The sequence below is a fragment of the Oncorhynchus mykiss genome, chromosome 18 (genome assembly GCF_013265735.2).
Source record: "Oncorhynchus mykiss isolate Arlee chromosome 18, USDA_OmykA_1.1, whole genome shotgun sequence".
Classification (NCBI taxonomy): domain Eukaryota; kingdom Metazoa; phylum Chordata; class Actinopteri; order Salmoniformes; family Salmonidae; genus Oncorhynchus; species Oncorhynchus mykiss.
The window spans coordinates 46294720-46315275 of NC_048582.1; the positions used below are offsets into that span (position 1 = coordinate 46294720).

The following is a 20556-nucleotide window of genomic DNA, read 5'->3' on the forward strand; positions in this document are numbered from 1 at the left end:
ATGTACTTTCTTTCACATACAGAAAGTATTCATACTCCTTGACTTATTCCACATTTTGTTGTTACAGCCTGAATTCAATATTTTTTTTGTTCACCCATCTACACACAATATTGTGCAAAGCTGATACAGATATACCCAAGACGACTGACTCAAAGGTGTTTCTAGTATTGACTCAGGAGTGTGAGTACTTATGTCAATGAGGTATTTCTGTATTTCATTTTCAATAAATTAGCTAAAATTTCTAAAAACATGTTTTCACTTTGTCATAATGGGGTATTGTGTCTATATGGGTGAGTACTTATGTTAATGAGATATTTCTGTATTTAATTTTCAATACATTTGCTAAAATTTCTAAAAACATGTTTTCACTTTGTCATCATGTCTATATGGGTGGGATAATTCTTTTTTTTTTAATCAAATTTAAATTCAGGCTGCAACAAAATGTGGAAAAAGTCAAGGGGTATGATCACTTTCTCAAGGCAATGTACCTGCTCCACAACATTTTGTATGACCCCAGGCCATTAGAAAGGTGAATACTGTCTGAAGGCACTGTATGAAACACAGACTAGAAAGCTAGCACATTACAGTCTGTGGCTAAAATACTGCTAGCGGTACGTGGTACCGCAATTCCGTGCGCAACAGAAACTATGATTCACTGAAACCTCTGGGTATATAGGTCTAGGCCATCTTCAGTTACTGATGTCATTAATATTATACTTACTGTGTTGAGGTACTAAATGTGAGGCCACTTTGGAGCAGCAGGGAAACAGGTAGAGGCTCAGTGTGAAGATAAAACACACTCTCTGTCAATGTAATGACTCAGTCCTCTGTTACACCTTCATCTGATAACTGGAACCGTGTGTTTTTTGTGCATGTGTGTGTGTGTGTGTGTGTGTGTGTGTGTGTGTGTGCGTGTGCGTGCAGGTAAATCCTTTCACTGCTCCCGCAGTGGCCTAAGAATTATGAAAACAAGTTACTTCACCAACTTTGATTCCCCTTTCTTTGGAAATAGATGTCTTGCAGGAGTTTTTCTCTGTTAAATAACAACATTGCTGGAAGAGATGTTTGTCTCTGGTTCCAGCCAGGTCACCAGTGATACAAGTCAGTGTTCAAAGTCCATCCAGGTCTGAGGACATCTGGAGATGACGTGGATACCGGCCTCTAGGGGCAACAGTGAGCGCTGTTACCTTCAACTAGGTTTTGGTTTTGCTAATATCTTGTGGATGGCGATGGTCGTAAGCATGTGATTCCAAAGGTTGCAAGTTCAAATCCAGCAATAGAAAGTTGATTTTGAGACATTTGCTTTTTAGCCTATCCCAAACCTTAACTCTTACCTTAACCATTCAGAGTTACTGCCTTAACATTAAGATTTCGGGGGTGAATGATTAAACTTCACCCTGACCTTAAAATTGTGGAGTTGATGTTTGAGAAACATGGATGAACGTCTAATTCTGACTTGAGACTGTGAGAGCTAGTTGCTGGTTCAGATGTAGAGCAGGAAGAACGATACTTTGTTTAGTTCAGAGACAACTCTTTTCAAAGACGACCAAGAGCAACAGATGGCTGCATATGTATGAATAAGTCCTCTTTTCAGAAAAGGAGATTACTCCATTTGAGCCTGTTTTTATGGCCCATGAAAGAGAGATTAAATTGTAAGCTGTTTCATAACATATTTTTTTTTCTTCTTCTTTACAGCTAAACATTCGTAAACAGGTGTCTGGACAATTACTGGGCAAGGTTTCAGTGAGGATTAATATCTGAGGTTGGAGATGAGAAGGGGAATTCAAAATATCACTATTAGCTGCATTGTTATGTCATATCACATGCTACTGTGTAGGACTGTGACTGTCTCCAGCGTTTGCATCAGCTTGATTAAATATAAATGAAATACCAAACAAAGTATGACATTTAAATATACTTTCCTTTTCTATGTGGATCATTGTCAGGATGTGCAGTTAGCTGAACATGGCACTGACTGCAGAATACAACATTAGAATATGTTAAGCATGCTGTTACCTATAACTACTGTATATAAACCTATGATATACCGCCCGAGCAGTTCTTTCAGAGTAAGTAAACAAAGGCTCACATCAGAGTTTGTTGAGGACAAATACAAAAGCATTGAACCAGCCCTGCTCATAGCTTCTGGGTCGCATCTCAGCCAAGTTATTGAGAAGGAGGAGAGATACTTCTCTCAACCTTTGGTAATCTTCATTATATAATCTGTTCTTATCATCCTACATGCTATATAACGCCCACTTGGGGCATACCTCTGCATCCTCCACACATATCGACAGGAGCCTCTATTTTGACCACATCTCCCACTGAAATAATGATTTTACTTGCGTTAGAAGCACCTGTTCATCCCTTCATAGTGTAAATTATGTAGACTATCCGTTCTGTAAAAACACTTCTCAACTTCTAGGCTGATATGCTGCTGTGGGTTCTCTATGTGTTCAAGTCAAACTCGTACCTCATTTTATACAATCAGTCAATTATAGATGAGGGTTTCTGTGATATGAGCAAATATTCACGAGACATTCCATACGTTTCTATACAGTGACTCGCGTGATACTTGAACTAATTATGTGATGAAACGTCTGATTCAATCCAGGCCTAAATCTGATCCTGCATTATCAACACAACTGTAGTGGTATGGGCAATACACATTGAGCAGAACATAGAAAACACGTAGGCCTAGTTGAATAAAATATAGATCATGTTGATAAATTTTTGGTTGTTTGTGTTTGGTTGTTTTGTAGAGAAAATGCAACGAATGGCATAATAAATGCACAGACTTTCTTAAAGGGTGACCTATATAGTAAGGTGGACGGACTTCCTCTGATCTATTGAATGGTTGTCTGAAGTGAAAGGAACCGGAGGACTCTTGTATCAAAACAATCCATTCATAAAGGTAATCAGAGAAGAAAAGCCCATTTAGTTTCAAGTAGTTGTGGTTCAATCTTCTCTGATTCAAATCAGATTGAAACACCCTACAGAAGCGATGCATTGTGTTATAATCTCTTCATGGCCAAAAGGCATGGCAGTCATCCCCTCCCCTGTTAAAGTCGTGTTTGTCATTTTAAACCATGGTAAAAAAAAATATATTCCACAGGTGGTTGGTGGCACCTTAAATGGGGAGGACGGGCTCGTAGTAATGGTTGATGCGGAATTAGTGGAATGGTTTCCATATGTTTGATGCCATTCCATTGACTCCGTTCCAGCCATTATTATGAGCTATTCTCCCCTCAGCAGCCTCCTGAATCGCCCACATGTTGCAACAGAGAACCGAGGCATACAGAAAAGTTGACATCGTCGGCTACCTGTCAAGCCATGGTCAGCCATTAGAGATGATCGCTCACATTGTTTTGACAATTGGGAGAATTTGTAAGTGGATGACCGAACCTGCTGTCAGGACTAAACGCTAAACCAATTCGTTAAGACCAGCAGTTAAGAGTTGTTTTTTAAAGAGCCCACAGCTTGAATGTGACATATGACAACCTGGTCTCAGATCATTTCATATTATTCTGTAACTAAATCCAAGCCACTCCAGTTAGTATGAAATGTTACGTTTCGTATGGTATGTATACATTTGTGCATGTCCATCACCCATTATGGAAGATATGTTATGAATTACAATTCATATTATAATTTATGTAGGAATTTGCGAAAAGTATAATATGTTACAAATTTGCAAAACGTACTATATTTTACGAATTAGCAAAACGTATGATATGTTACAAATTCTAGGAGTTATTAAGGAGTTAGGTTAAAGGGTTAAGGTTAGGGTTAGGGAAAGGGTTAGCTAAAGGGGTTAGGGTTAGGGGGAGGGTTAGCTAAAGGGGTTAGGGGAAGGGTTAGCTAACATGCTAAGTAGTTGCTAGCAGTTGAAAGGTTGCTAATTATCTCAAATGCAAAGTTGTCCCTGATGAGACGTGATTTAAAAAAAAATAATTAAAAACAATTATTTCACATTTATTTAACCAGGTAGGCCAGTTGAGAACAAGTTCTCATTTACAACTGCGACCTGGCCAATATAAAGCAAAGCAGTGCGACACAAACAACAACACAGAGTTACACATGGAATAAACAAACATACAGTCAATAACACAATAGAAAAGTCTATATACTGTACAGTGTGTGCAAATGAGGCAAGATAAGGGAGGTAAGACAATAAACTTGCATCCTTTGGGTTGCTAGACATAAGATATGCTTAGAATTACAGCTAAGTGGCTAAGTGGCTAACGTTAGCTAGCTGGCTAACTTTAGCTAGGCTAGGGGTTAAGGTTAAGTTTAGGAGTTAAGTTAAAGGGTTAAGGTTAGGGTTAGGGTTAGCGAAAAGGGTTAGGGTTAGGGTTAGCTAAAAGGGTTAGGGATAGGGGAAGGGATAGCTGACATGCTAAGTAGTTGCTAGTAGTTGAAAAGTTTCTGTGATGAGATTTGAACTCACATCCTTTGGGTCGTTAGACAAATAACCATCTGTCTTCTACAACCATGCCAAACATAACATAGCATACTAATTTGAGTGTCCCGGATTTACATTAGTATGTTAAATCTAGTCTATGGGACCAGGCTGCAAATGAACCTTTTTAGAAATTATTATTTCCCCCACATTGTATTACATGCAACTCTCAAAGTGAACCTAAATGCACTCTCCTATGTCTCATTTCTAGAATCGGTTCTGTTGAAACTACAACAAAGAGTGCCTATGTACAGTATGTAGCATAACACATTTACACCAAAAAATACATTGGACACTGATATAAGGTATTGGTATACACAGTGCATTCAGGAAAAATTCAGACCCCTTGACTTTTTCCACATTTTGTTACATTACAGTAATATTCTAAAATTGATTAAATTATTTATTATTTTTCTCATTATTTTTCTCATCAATCTACACACAATACCCCATAATGAAAAATCAAAAACAGGTTTGTAGAAATGTTTGCATATATATATATATATTTTTTTTAAATAAGGTGCGTCGCTGCTCAGATATTTTCAGGTCTCTCCTGAGATGTTCAAGTCTGGGCTCTAGTTGGGCCACTCAAGGACATTCAGAGACTTGTCCTGAAGCAACTCCTGCATTGTTTTGGCTGTGTGCTTAGGGTTGTTGTCCTGTTGGAAGGTTAACCTTCACCCCAGTCTGAGGTTTTGAGTGCTCTGGAGCAGGTTTTTATGAAGGATCTCTCTGTACTTTTCTCCGTTCATCTTTCCTTCAACCCTGATTAGGCTCCCGTCTCTGCCACTGAAAAACATCCCCACAGCATACTGCTGTCATCACCATAGGGATGGTGCCAGGTTTCCTCCAGACATGATGCTTGGCATTCAGGCCAAATAGTTCAATCTTGGTTTCATCAGACCAAAAAATCTTGTTTCTCATGGTCTGAGAGTCCTTTAGGTGCCTTTTGACAAACTCCAAGCTGGCTGTCATGTGCCTTTTACTGAGGAGTGGCTTCCGTCTGGCCACTCTACCATAAAGGCCTGATTGGTGGAGTGCTGTGGAGATGGTTGTCCTTCTGGTTCTCCCATCTCCACAGAGGAAGTCTGTAGCTCTGTCGGAGTGACCATCGGGTTCTTGGTCACCTCCCTGACCAAGGCCCTTCTCCCCCGATTGCTCAATTTGGCCGGGCGACCAGCTCTAAGAAGAGTCTTGGTGTTTCCAAACTTCTTCCATTTAAGAACGATGAAGGCCACTGTGTTCTTGGGGACCTTCAATGCTGCAGAAATGTTTTGGTGTCCTTCTCCAGATCTGTGCCTCGACACAATCCTGTCTCGGAGTTCTAAAGACAATTCCTTCAACCTCATGGCTTGGTTGTTGCTCTTACATGTACTTGCAACTGTGGGACCTTATATAGACAGGTGTGTGCCTTTTCAAATCGTATCCAATCTATTGAATTTATCACAGGTGGACTCCAATCAAGTTGTAGAAACAGCTCAAGGATTATCAGTGGAAACAGGATGCACCTGACCTCAATTTCGAGTCTCAGAGCAAAGGGTCAGAATCGTTATATAAATAAATAAGGTATTTTTTTATAAACTTTTTAAAATATATATATTTTTTAAATTTGAACAAATTTCTAACAAATAGTTTTCGCTTCGTCATTATGGGGTATTGTGTGTAGATTGATGAGGATTTGTTTTTATTTCATCCATTTTAGAATAAGGCTGTAACAAAATGTGGGAAAAGTCAAGGGGTCTGTATACCTTCCGAACGCACTGTATGTGCATATTGATTTGCTATTGGGTTTTGGCACATTTGTTTTGTACAATTTAACAATCTGATGAGACAGACTGTTGTTAATGTTCATGTAATTCAGCTCGTTGCTGGCTCGTGTCACATCTAACAACCCATAGCCTTGCGCCGCGGAATCAGCACCAAGGACAGTTCCAACTGTTCCGTTTGCTCTCGAGCGCCCGCCCCTTAACGACTACATTCCATTGGGTTGCACACTGATCAGCAACCAATAGTAGAGGAGCTGGAATGAGCCCTCGTTGCTACTGGAGACGTTCCGGGGGATCTTCAAAGATCTTGTTTACAGAAAGCAGAGAGCCTCTAGTTCGACGGTGTTGCATGCGAGGGGTCTGCACGGTCACGGTGAACACATAGGCTACTACACCGCTGGGATAACGGAATTTCTACCAGAGACACCCGCGCACAGACAGTTTTTGTTCGATGTTACAGCTTTGAACTACTTATGCGATGTTGTTATAGTGACTGCAAATGACATTGCCGCATTTATTAGATTTTTAAAAATAATTTACCGCGGACAGTTTCGGTGAGGGCAGGTGTTGGGAATAAGGCGAGGTTTTTGAATTGTATCTCTTCTGAATCATTTTGTGGACGGCGTGGACCAAAGGCACGGGACGAGATGGATACGGAAAAGTACTTACCGGAGCTGATGGCGGAGAAGGACAAACTGGACCCCACGTTTCATCACTCTCTACGATTACTAGATCAAGGTAAGAAAAGAAAACATCCCTATTTATTATGGGACGTTTCTACGGTATAGCTTGGAGCACTAACCTATACTGTTGGAGTTATGTTGTTGGTTGGTTTATGTTGGTGCCACTTTGACATACTATCACACTTTAAAGACATGTTTAACGTTTTCATTAGGTGCTGTCCCAAATGGACCATGATACAGACCAGCTCCGCACACAGGCTATTTAATTTATTCCAGAACCAGCACATTTGATTCTACTAAGGGCTTGTTGATTAGTTGAACATATGAATAACTGTCTGGAATACATCCGACACGTTGAATGATACAGACAGCGACTACGCTATACAATGCCATGCATTTTTGTTGGCCATAACAAAATAAATAAATAAATAAACGTTCAATCATAATTGTAAAACACCACTCTTTTTACACAATGTAGGCCTACAGTATTTGGTAATACTACACGTCTCTATGTTTGCATACGACTACTATGATGAACTGATAACGATGTAGGTAGGAGCTTCTCCAAGTAACTCAGTCATCCAGCACTGAGACATGTGTAAATGATGATGTTAACAGTGGAATCAACACATTCTCATTATACGTTGGATTTGTTTTCCCCTTTGAAGAACTTGACTTGATTCTAATGCAATTGAGCAGATGGAAGCGCGTGTTCCACAGCGATTTGAATGGAAGACTGTTTAATGAATCCATTGCTGAGACGTCTGCGCGCCGAGCATACCGTTTGCTTTGAAGCTGTCAGAATTTTGCAAATACTTCCAGATGCACTCCCTTGGATCCATTCTGGCGGTAAGAGCACTGGAATAGCATCCTAATACATCCTTGAAATAGCACTCGTAAATGAGCTTAGTCTCTAGTGCTGTCTGACTGGATTTCAGGAAATAAAATCATATTTGCAAAATGGCTATACCTCTCTAAGCTTTGAAAGAAAACGTATCAAATCAAATCAAATCAAATGTATTTATATAGCCCTCCGTACATCAGCTGATATCTCATAGTGCTGTACAGAAACCTAGCCTAAAACCCCAAACAGCAAGAAATGCAGGTGTAGAAGCACGGTGGCTAGGAAAAACTCCCTAGAAAGGCCAAAACCTAGGAAGAAACCTAGAGAGGAACCAGGCTATGAGGGGTGGCCAGTCCTCTTCTGGCTGTGCCTGGTGGAGATTATAACAGAACATGGCCAAGATGTTCAAATGTTGATAAATGACCAGCATGGTAAAATAATAATAATCACAGGCAGAACAGTTGAAACTGGAGCAGCAGCACGGCCAGGTGGACTGGGGACAGCAAGGAGTCATCATGCCAGGTAGTCCTGAGGCATGGTCCTAGGGCTCAGGTCCTCCAAGAGAGAGAAAGAAAGAGAGAAAGAGAGAATTAGAGAGAGCATACTTAAATTCACACAGGACACCGGATAAGACAGGAGAAGTACTCCAGATATAACAAACTGACCCTAGCCCCCCGACACATAAACTACTGCAGCATAAATACTAAAGGCTGAGACAGGAGGGGTCAGGAGACACTGTGGCCCCATCCGATGATACCCCCGGACAGTGCCAAACAGGAAGGATATAACCCCACCCACTTTGCCAAAGCACAGCCCCCACACCACTAGTTGGATATCTTCAACCACCAACTTACCATCCTGAGACAAGGCCGAGTATAGCCCACAAAGATCTCCGCCACGGCACAACCCAAGGGGGGGTGCCAACCCAGACAGGAAGATCACATCAGTGTCTCAACCCACTCAAGTGACGCACCCCTCCTAGGGACGGCATGAAAGAGCACCAGTAAGCCAGTAACTCAGCCCCTGTAATAGGGTTAGAGGCAGAGAATCACAGTGGAAAGAGGGGAACCGGCCAGGCAGAGACAGCAAGGGCGGTTCGTTGCTCCAGATTCTTTCCGTTCACCTTCACACTCCTGAGCCAGTCTACACTCAATCATATGACCCACTGAAGAGATGAGTCTTCAGTAAAGACTTAAAGGTTGAGACCGAGTTTGCGTCTCTCACATGGGTAGGCAGGCCATTCCATAAAAATTGAGCTCTATAGGAGAAAGCCCTGCCTCCAGCTGTTTGCTTAGAAATTCTAGGGACAATTAGGAGGCCTGCATCTTGTGACCGTAGCGTACGTGTAGGTATGTACGGCAGGACCACATCAGAGAGATAGGTAGGAGCAAGCCCATGTAATGCTTTGTAGGTTAGCAGTAAAACCTTGAAATCCGCCCTTGCCTTGACAGGAAGCCAGTGTAGGGAGGCTAGCACTGGAGTAATATGATCACATTTTTTGGTTCTAGTCAGGATTCTAGCAGCCGTATTTAGCACTAACTGAAGTTTATTTAGTTCTTTATCCAGGTAGCCGGAAAGTAAAGTATTGCATTAGTCTAACCTAGAAGTGACAAAAGCATGGATTCATTTTTCTGCATCATTTTTGGACAGAAAGTTTGTGATTTTTGCAATGTTACGTAGATGGAAAAAAGCTGTCCTTGAAACAGTCTTGATATGTTCGTCAAAAGAGAGATCAGGGTCCAGAGTAACGCCGAGGTCCTTCACAGTTTTATTTGAGACGACTGTACAACCATTAAGATTCACTGTCAGATTTAACAGAAGATCTCTTTGTTTCTCGGGACCTAGAACAAGCATCTCTGTTTTGTCCGAGTTTAAAAGTAGAACGTTTACAGCCATCCACTTCCTTATGTCTGAAACACAGGCTGAAACACAAAGAACACTTATGATTTGTATACCAGGCTACTGGCCACCTAATTGTAACGACTGTGTTGTCTATATTACATGTATTCAGCTACTGATGTAACATGTACATCCACAGTTGTTGAACTGTACCTGTACCTGACACACAAGAGATAAATACATAGACTACTGGATATAATATTCCTATAGAGTAGTATTCAGCTGTGTACCATGCTCCATGAAGAGTAACCGTGCCTGAGACCGTGATGACTTGTGTTGACTCCCTGAGCTAATGCTTAGGCTTTAGCTCAGTGGGCTAACACAGTTGTGTGGCATTCCGGAGCCCACTCTGTACCCAGTCCCATTTTGTACCCGTTATGGATAGATTGTTCAGTTTTAAGAAAGTGAAATAGCCTATAGCTAAAAGTATTGAGTTTTGCAATACTGGAAAGAATAGCTGAAAGCATTGAGTTAGGTTAATACCAGGACAGAAGGGCCTTTATGAATGTGTTTCTGTCAGCTCTCTCACAGAGCTGAATCACGGAGATAAGAGCGTATTTTACTCAGCACTTTCTCCTTATCAGCTGGTTTCAATTCCTAAAATTTGTTTGGCCTTTTTCTCCAGCACAGATTTCCTAGCTCGCCATGAGAGGTAAATGTGATTTGAAGGAAATATACATTTGGTTTAACGTAGCACCTGTTTCTTCGACAGAGTGTCGCTGAGGGTTCACATAAATCGTAGAAATGAACGAGCCAATGCTTTCAATGGAGTTGGAGGAGTACAATTCTTAATATTTCACAAGCATTTCCACTGCAATATATCAACTCTTGGAGTTGATATCATTTTAACAGATTCATTTAAGATTTACTTAAACTTGTGATGTTCTAGGGACGTGTCCCAAATGCCACCCTATCCCCTACAGTACATTTGTTTTGAACTATTATAGTGCAATATATAGGTCAAAAGTAGTGCACTCTATAGAGAATAAGGTGTCGCATTTCATCAACCAAACAAGACTCAGAGCTGCCATGAGTCGGTCAGTAGGAGCCAGTAACTGTCCTTAACAGTCAGTAACAGTCAGTAACAGTTTGCCACAAACTCCAAAATGTAAATACTGTTATCTCCCTCTTACCAAACAGATGGCACATGATGCAATTGAACAGAGCGCTACTTTAAGCACTTCTCTAATATAACACTTCTTCTGGCATCTTCCCCACCAGCTCCCGACTTGATTATGTAATTGGCAGGGGACATGAGCAGATCTACCGAGAGTAAGCACACACAGAGACAGACAGTGAGTGGCCGCATACTAGATAACTCAATGTCTGGAGAGATACACTTGCTAGGGAAAATGGGGGGGGGGGGGCTGTATTTGAAGATGGGAGTTTAGATACCTGTACCATACTGTAGGTATACTGTAGGACGGCAAGTCGCCTAGCGGTTAGAGAGTTGGGCCAGGTTAGAATATCCGAGCCGTCAAGGTGAAAAATCTGATGATGTGTCCTCGAGCAAGGCACTTAACCCTACTTTTCTGTAGGGTCGCCGCACTACTCTGGCTGACCCTGTAAAACAACACCTTTCACTGCACCTATCCGGTGTATGTTACACTAGTTTTAATTTAAAAAACAAAATAATTAGATCTAATAGATAAGCACCTCTGCTGGAAAACTATTAATTAAATACTTATACAGCCACAACTCCAGCGAGGCCTGTTTAGTATTGACTTCACTGCTGACATGAGTTGATGTAAATATCTTGTCTTGTATCTAATTAGATACATTGAAGTGTTGATTTAACTACAAGAAGAAAATAATTTAAAGGAATTCCAAAGGACTGCTTTCGGCTGTGATAACCTCACATAGAATACAACATTGTTGAAAAGATTGTGTTTAGCTTAGAGGGCTTTCTTTTGTTTTAAACTATAGAAACAGCATCCAATATTTTAAGGTAAAAAAAAAAAACACAAAAAAAACCCTGCTATATCCACTTCAATGCAGATACTGTATACAGTTCTACCCGCTATAACTTGTTTTGTTACATGTCAAACATGCTGCTCACTCCAAGTATTCCAGGACCTTCTGCCCATCTCTGTGGAGCCAACCCCAGTTCTGCACATGAACAGAAAAGCTCTTCCACTAGTTCTATATGATACCTTATCTTATAATTGTCTGTTCCGCTGTAGGAGCCCAGCACAGTGTTTGTATTACATTAAAGAGCTCCGCTTGGTAGAACAGATTAGGCCACAATGGAAGGAACCCAGAGTAAAATGATCCTAGCACTTCTGAACAATGATATGAGCAGGTGTCTGGTGGAGTCCATTACAGAACTTCTTTCAGAAGATCTCCTGTAGCAGTAGGTTCATACATACAGTATACAGGGTTCCAAAAGGGTCCTGCGGCTGTCTACAAAGGGGAACCCTTTTTGGTTCCATGTAGAACCCTTATTGGTTCCAGGTAGAACTCTTTTGGGTTCCATGTAGAACCCTCTGTGGAAGAGTTAAATGAGCTAAAAAGAAGAGTTAAAAAAGAGTTAAAATAAGAGTTAAAAGAGCTAAATGGAACCCAAAAGGGTTCTACCTAGAACCAAAAGGGTTCTAAATGTTAACAAAAGGGGTTCTTCAAAGTGTTCTCCTATGGGGACAGCCATTAGAACCCTTTTTAGGTCTATATAGCACCTTTTCTTCTAGGAATTTATCCCTCTAGCATCAGCAGAAAGAGAAGCTATTCAGCATAGCATTAGATGGTCTTAGATTGGCCCCAAAATGTACTGTGTCTGTGTGCACTGCAGACTAGTACAGTAAAGCACCCACCCTATTCCCTGTATACAGTAGTGCACTCCTTTTGACCAATGGTGCTATTTTGGACGCATCATAGGAACGCACACCCAGCAGTGAGCAGAAATAGGCCTTGGCAGAGCATCAAAGCCTGGGATACTGTTGTGTTGCTCGGGAAACGGTGGTTGATAGTGATAAACATCGGTGGCAGGCCAGCACGCTGCGCTAGTCGCCTACACACGGAGACAGATACAGAACAGAAGGGGGTCCACTTACTCTGGGATCTGACCTACAGATATACTGTTATGCTTTTGAACTCACAGGTGAAGTGAAAGAGAGAGAGAGAGAGAGAGACAGAGAGAGAGAGAGAGAGAGAGAGACAGAGACAGAGACAGAGAGAGACCCAGCAACCGCTTTAAATTCAGCCTAGTAGTGCAGGGTTGCAGTGTGTAAGGTGTTGAGTGGTGCTGTGTGTGTGTGTGTGCTGTGGCTCAGAGGTCTTTGGTGTTTGCTGAGTGCTGTCCCAGAAGACTCTACAGGAGGGTGAGATGTAGGCCTAACACAGACTGAGACAGCCACGCTTGGTGATAAAACCTAATGGCACGTCATTTATAGGACTGATTCGTTTACACGGCGGCATTGATCTCATTGTTAATGTGTGACGCACGGAACACCCGTTATGTCACTGGTAATGAGGTGGTGATGCAGTGTTTCAACACTGCGTCCCTAATGGCACCTTATTCCCTATGTCCCTAATGACACGGTATTCCCTACATAGTGCACACATTTTATCCAGAGTCCTATGGGCCCTAGTAGAAAGTAGTGCACTATATAAAGAGTAGGGTGCCATTTAGGATGTGTTCTGACAAATCCAGGTTCGCTAGTTTGTGGATAAAATGCAGAAGCAACAAATGAATGTTGTCACGGATACCTCCGGAAATTTCATTACGCACACCTGGGCCCCTATTCCCAGTGATTAGTAATTGTATAAGTGTGCCCTTGGTTTACCATTGTCCTGTCGATTATTGTTACTATGTCCGTTGGTCGTGTGAGTACCTGTGCTGTGTGTTTTGGGCTTTCGTGCCCTTGTGGATTGCGCAGATGATTACGGGTCTCGTCCTGTGTGTTAATCATTATGCGCGTGTGTGTTTATTCGAGGTTCTCCTCGCTCTTTTGTTTGGGTCTCAACCCTGTGTTTTTGTTACGTGTTTGTTTGGTCTTCGTCCCCGTGCCTTTAAACGCACGCCGTAATTTGGGTGAAGTAAAAACCCATATTACGCATTCCTGAGTCTGTCTCCCAATCCTTCATGCCAACATGACTATTGTCTAGATACCATTTTATATTGTACATTCAGCAAAGATACAGTAGGTACATTTATTTCAGGGTGTTGTGTATCACTGGAAATATTCAGAATTCATGTAAACATTACAGTATTGAAAACATTGCTTGTCCTAAAAAAAAGTGGTCTCACAATTTACTGTGCCAATTTACTGGGGAAAGTTGAGCTACGGGACAGGGTAAGCTACAGGCTGTATCAAAACCGTCTGTGATTGGGAGTCCCGTACTGTGGCGCTGTAACGGTTGTCTTGGGGAGAAAGAGAGGAGGACCAAAGCGCAGCGTGGTTAATGTTCATCTTTTTAATAAGAAACTGAACACTTCAAAAACTCAAAACAACAAAGTGACAACCAAAACAGTTCTATCTGGTGCAGACACACAAAGACTGAAAATAACCACCCACAAAACACAAAGGAAAACAGGCTGCCTAAATATGGTTCTCAATCAGGAACAACGATTGACAGCTGCCTCTGATTGAGAACCATATCAGGCCAGACACAGAAATAGAAAATATAGAAAAACTAACAGACTGCCCACCCCAACTCACACCCTGACCATACTAAATAAAGACAAAACAAAGGAAATAAAGGTCAGAACGTGACAGGCGCACAGTATGGGTTAGGGTTTGGCCAGGGTAGGCCATCATTGTAAATACGAACTTGTTCTTAACTGACTTGCCTAGTTTAATAAAGGTTAAACAAAATAAAATAGAAGTTAAGCCGCCTTCACCTTTCTGTACTGAATGAAATATTACAACCTTTCTAAATCCTTTTCTATCTTTATTTCCCAAACTTATTTCAACACAATCAATCACTTTTAGTCTTTTAATCATATTAATCATCTTTTAACACAGGCTTAACCACTAAAAAACACTTTGTACTTCTGAAAATACTTGTAACGGTTTTCTTCTGGTGAAAGAGAGGCGGACCAAAATGCAGCGTGGTTATTTTTGTACATCTTTAATAAAGATGAAAATACAACAATCTACAAAACAAGAACCATGAAAAAACCGAAACAGTCCTATCTGGTGCCACAAACACAAAGACAGGAACAATCACCCACAAAACCCAACACAAAACAGGCTACCTAAATATGGTTCCCAATCAGAGACAATGACTAACACCTGCCTCTGATTGAGAACCATATCAGGCCAAACATAGAAATAGACAAACCAGACACACAACATAGAATGCCCACCCAGCTCACGTCCTGACCAACACTAAAACAAGGAAAACACACAAGAACGATGGTCAGAACGTGACAACACTTTTAATGTAGGCCAGGCTGTATTGTCACCTCATATCCCAGTGATAATGCCTTGCATCATGTCTGGGAAGAAAATAATGACATTTTCTCAACTTACCCCATGCCAAACCTTTTGACTGCCCACACAGCTAAAAGGATTCACTTTCATGCTAGGTTTAACACCTCATATTGTAGCTTAAATAAACCCCAACTGATGTATAGAACTGAACTTAATCTTAACAAATATTTACTTTGTTTAGATGCAGTATAAAATTCATGAAACCAATAGATTCATTTGACTTGATTGAAAATCCGTTTTTTGGACCTAACTTCCTTACCACTTTTTCAATTTAGTTTCTTCCTTCACAGACTCCATGAAATGGTGACCTTCCCCTAAATATTTGGTCACATGATTACTTTTTGTGTATTGTTTCCTAGAGGCAAGGGTGGCTCAACTTATTTATTTCCCAACATCCACATCATCCTGGTTATTTCCGTTATGATTCGCAATTTCATTGTATGCCTTTCATTAAAACCCAGTGGCTTGGAAAAGGTGCTTAGCATTTAATTTTTTAGCTAAAATGAGCAGGAAGTGTTTAAAGCTTTACGTTTTTCGTTGTCAGCAGTGACACAGAGGAAGCACCTCTCTGCATCTCATCACTGCGCTCAATGGAAGATTAACTAAGATTAATTCAATCAATTAATTAGCTGGCTTCAGAGTCAAAATAAACAGTCAAAACAAAACTAATTTTAATACAGAGAAACCTAATATCTTCCTGATAGCAAATCAGGCCCAGGCGTAGCACGCTGATATGGGTCATAATAGCCGGCCTACCAGGACACCCTTGGACAAAACCCCACGGACAATACAAAGCATGATAGTTTAAAATATGATCAATTGTTATTGTATAAAAAAAAAAAACTTTACCATGTTCCTGATTGGCCCCCCTAGCTGCTATCCACAAGTGCTCTATAGCCTCTCATTGCGGTCTTAAATGATGTACTGGTGCTTATTTAGAGAGGGCAGTAGAAGTCAGAGAACCCCAGATCTGTAATGAGATAATTTAACACTAGAACCGCTTGGACCATCAGCCTATGAGTACCTGCTAGACAACGTTGCCAGGCGTCTCCTTTAGCATGTGCACCAAATGCATATCAACCTGCAAGGTGCAGTAAACAACAACAACCTTTCTTGATAAATAGTGCATAAAGAAATATAAAGGATTAATTGCATGAAGGAATATTAGTGGAAATATTTCAACAAAAAAGAATAACAACAAAAGTAGTTTAGATAGAGTAAAGGGTATTTTTTTGTATAATTCTACAAAGTCCTAGAAAAAACACAGGCCTATAGCCTATTTTCCTTCCCCTTACAATAAAAACATCACAGTGTAATCCATTTGATCAACTTTATTTATATAACCGATTAGTAATAGAGTTATAGTAATTAAACAAAGACATTTGGATGTAGAGCTTGCACCTCTTGATTTGTGAGTTGTTTGACAATAGGCTCTGAATACTTTTCTGTTTGAGGTGTTAAAAGTCGGACAAATGAGCAGTGTAAAATACAAAACATTTAGGAAAGGTCAGGGAACGAGCAGGACGTAGGTATTTTTTAGCCGATTTAAAAAAAATGTATGGTTCTAGTCTTAAACCCAGCGTGTGGTCAGAGAGTGGTGAGGTCTTCAACTCAACCAGCAGCACCAGCTACCAGCACAGATCTCCAACTGTAGGTCAGACTCAGAGCTGTACACGGCCTCCTGGCCCCAGCCCCTCTCCTCCCCCAAGCGTTTTGGCCCCAGCCCCTCTCTTCCCCCAAGCCTTTTGGCCCCAGCCCCTCTCCTCCCCCAAGCCTTTTGGCCCCAGCCCCTCTCCTCCCCCAGGCCTTTTGGCCCCAGCCCCTCTCCTCCCCCAAGCCTCCTGGCCCCAGCCCCTCTCCTCCCCCAAGCCTTTTGGCCCCAGCTCTACTCACCACCAGTATGTTACTTTAACTCTTATATTAATCCAGGGCAAACTGTGTTCTCCCCCAGGCTCGCCCACCGCAATTATATATCCATTAATCATATTCTTATTGGATGATAATGCACTGCTGTCTGCCCAAGACATCACTGTGGGATTACACTGGATTAGACTCAGAGCTAGAGAGAGACAGAGAGAGAGAGAGAGAGAGAGAGAGAGAGAGAGCTCTGGTATGTGGGCATTTGTTTACTGTAGCTTGGGGCAACTGAAAGAGTTAAGGGTTCACATCCCCTGGGGGAATGTTCTTTGTGAAGGATTGGACCAAAACGGCATTAGGGTGAAGGAGGAAAGAGAGGAGTGGAATGAAATTGGAATTGAAGTAGAAAAAAGAAAAGGAAAAGTGGTAATGGAAAAATAGCTAGATGTGAAAGTGACAAATAATAATAAAAAAGAAATATGATAGAGAAAGGCAGGTTAAGGTGTAGACCCCTGCTTTCACTCCATACCCTCTGAATCTCCTAGAACCATTTTCTGTGTCTAAAAAACCTTTCATGGTGAGGTTAGTTTATGTGTTCAGATGAATAGCTGAATAGGCAGACACGTCTTGTGCATGCAGAGTCACTCTGATTGAAACGGCTTGGCTGTATAGCTGTGGGGAGAATGACAAGTGTAAATTGACCACTCGTTCAAAAGATGGGAATGCTGTAAATTAAATACTTATTCATATTTGTCACCAGCATCACATATCAAATTCTGCTTTTTTATCACTCAGGTAAAAAAACAGACAACTGTCTTCACACATCGAACAGTGTTTAATATGTCCCCAACCATGCTAGCTTGACAGGTTCAATAGATACCAGAATGAGAACGAGACCCAAAGAAAATGCTGTTGTATGTTTTTGCTCTCAGATTGACTGTGTAGCCCAATAGTATCAAGTTGTCTGACAAAAGTTCTGCACATCCAAACAGCGTCACTCCTCCCTGTCTCTTCTCTGTACATCTACCTGCTTACTAGCAGTGATTAGAATCCTGTCAGATTCTTTGAACTGCCATTGATCTCACCCGTAGTCTGCTTCACTGCGGAGTAGTTGTGTCCTCGTTTTGAAAAGGAGCCTTTTCAGTGCCCTTACCTTGATCTCTCTCTTTCTCTGACAGCTTCCTTCTTCTCCCCTCCTTCCCTCTCATCTCTTCCCCCACTCTTTATATACAGTGCATTCGGAAAGTAGTCAGACCCCTTGACCTTTTACACATTTTGTTACTTTGCAGCCTTATTCTAAAATGATTTAAAAAAATACAAAATGAATCCCTCATCAATCTACACACAAGACCCCATAATGTAAACAGTTTTTAGATTTTTTTTGCAAATGAATAAAAAATAAATTATAACATTTACATAAGTATTCAGACTCTTTACTCAGTACTTTGTTGAATCACCTTTGGCAGCAATTACAGCCTTGAGTCTTCTTGGCAATGACGTTACAAGCTTGGCACACCTGTATTTGGGGAGTTTCTCCCATTCTTCTCTGTAGATCCCCTCAAGCTCTGTCAGGTTGGATGGGGAGCGTCGCTGCACAGCTATTATCAGGTCTCTCCATAGATGTTTGATCGGGTTCAAGTCCGGGCTCTGGCTGGGTCACTCAAGGACATTCAGAGACTTGTCTCTTGATCCCACTCCTGCGTTGTCTTGTCTGTGTGCTTAGGGTCATTTTCCTGCTGGGAGGTGAACCTTCACCCTAGTGTGAGGTCCTGAGTGCTCTGGAGAAGGTTTTCATCAAGGAACTCTCTGTACTTTGCTCCGTTCATTTTTCCCTCGATCCTGACTAGTCTCCCAGTCCCTGCCTCTAAAAAACATCCCCACAGCATAATGCTGCCACCACCATGTTTCACCGTAGGGATGGTGCCAGTAATCTTCCAGACATGACGCTTGGCATTCAGGAAAGAGTTCAATCTTGGTTTCATCAGAACAGAGAATCTTGTTTATTATGGTCTGAGAGTCCTTTAAGGGCCTTTTGGCAGACTCCAAGCGGGCTATCATGGGCCTTTTACTGAGGAGTGGCTTCCGTCTGGCCACCCTACTGGAAAGGCCGGATTGGTGCATTTGTCTTTCTGGAAGGTTCTCCCATCTCCGCAGAGGAACTATGGAGCTCTGTCAGAGTGACCGTTGAGTTCTTGGTCACCTCCCTGACCAAGGCCCTTCCTTCTCCCTCGATTTCTCAGTTTGGCTGGGTGGCCAGCTCTAGGAAGAGTCTTTGTGGTTACAAACTTCTTCAATTTAGGAATGATAGAGGCCAGTGTGTTTCTGGGGACCTTCAATGCTGCAGAAATGCTTTGGTGCCCTTCCCCAGATCTGTGCCTCAACACAATCCTGTCTCGGAGCTCTACGGACAATTCCTTCGACCTCATGGCTTGGTTTTTGCTCTAACATGCACTGTCAACTGTGGGACCTTATATAGACAGGTGTGAGCCTTTCCAAATCAATTGAATTTACCACAGGTGGACTCCAAGTTGTAGAAACATCTCATGGATGATCAATGGAAACAGGATGCAATTTCGAGTCTCATAGCGAAGGGTCTGAATACTTCTGTAAATATGGTATTTCTGTTTTTTATTTTTAATACATTTGCGAAATTGTCAACCTGTTTTTGCTTTGTCATTACGGGGTATTGTGTGTAGATTGATGAGGATTTTTACCTTTAATCCATTTGAGAATAGGGCTGTAACGTAACAGAATGTTGAAAAAGGGAAGGGGTCTGAATCCTTTCCCAAAGCACTGTATCCCCTCTCTCTTTATTTACACTGTGCTGTGTCAGTTGGCACCTTCTGTTGAGAGGATTGGTTCAGGGTTAGCCTCCCCGCCTCCCCAGCTGATCCCATCCATTTTGTTGTAATCCAACTCAATTTAATTATGTTTATCGTTCCACCTCGCTGGAGCCCTGGACCGGCAGGCAGCTCCGCTCCGCTTCAGTCAGATAAGGAGCACCTTGCCGCGCCTCACTCGCTTCTTGTGCACCTTGTGTTGCTGGCACTATGTCAGTTCTGCGAGTGTCGCTCCATGACAGCAGGTGTCCCTATTGGCATCCTATTATAATGCAGTACTTTAGACGAGAGCCCTGTGGGTCCTGGTCAAAATTAGTGCACTTCATAGGGAATAGGGTGCCATTTGGGAAGCATGCCATCTAGACTCTTAGTAAATAAATAAAAACCTTCCAAAATAATCAGCCTGCTTTTCTCTATGACGTGCCACTCAACATGTTTTTTCCTCTCAGTATGTGTGGTATCAGGTCAAGCCAAGCAGATCTAATACTGAGGATGTGAACCTATATCTTCTGTAGGGTGAGCTTCAACCAGCTGCAGCTCTGTAAGGTCATAGAGAAGAGGCCCGTATTTCATATAAAGCCAAAGTGTTCACACTGTGTACACAGTCTCCTTTATTACTTTGGTGGGCCTAATCCCCAAAAGAAGCTTGCAAAACAAACCTAAAACTAGTAATGTAAGCAGTGCATGCATTAACGGACTCAGAAAGAGATCCTTCATGAAAGGCTCCAAGAGAACTCAGATAGCTTTATATTTCGAGTACAGCCGTTGTT

The 20556-nt window shown here is 41.7% G+C and overlaps 1 protein-coding gene across 2 annotated transcripts in view; it reads left to right on the forward strand.

Moving 5' to 3' along the window:
• Window positions 1–6493: 6493 nt before the first annotated feature.
• The window catches only part of khdrbs3 (KH domain containing, RNA binding, signal transduction associated 3), a 143353-nt gene continuing 129290 nt past the window's right edge, over window positions 6494–20556 (forward strand). The window contains exon 1 of one of the 2 annotated variants that reach the window (XM_036952942.1): window positions 6494–6966. In XM_036952942.1, coding sequence (XP_036808837.1) covers window positions 6876–6966 — 91 coding nt within the window. In that variant the 5' untranslated portion in view covers window positions 6494–6875. The remainder of the gene's footprint in view (window positions 6967–20556) is intronic. The other variant, XM_021572248.2, reaches the window with a different exon arrangement.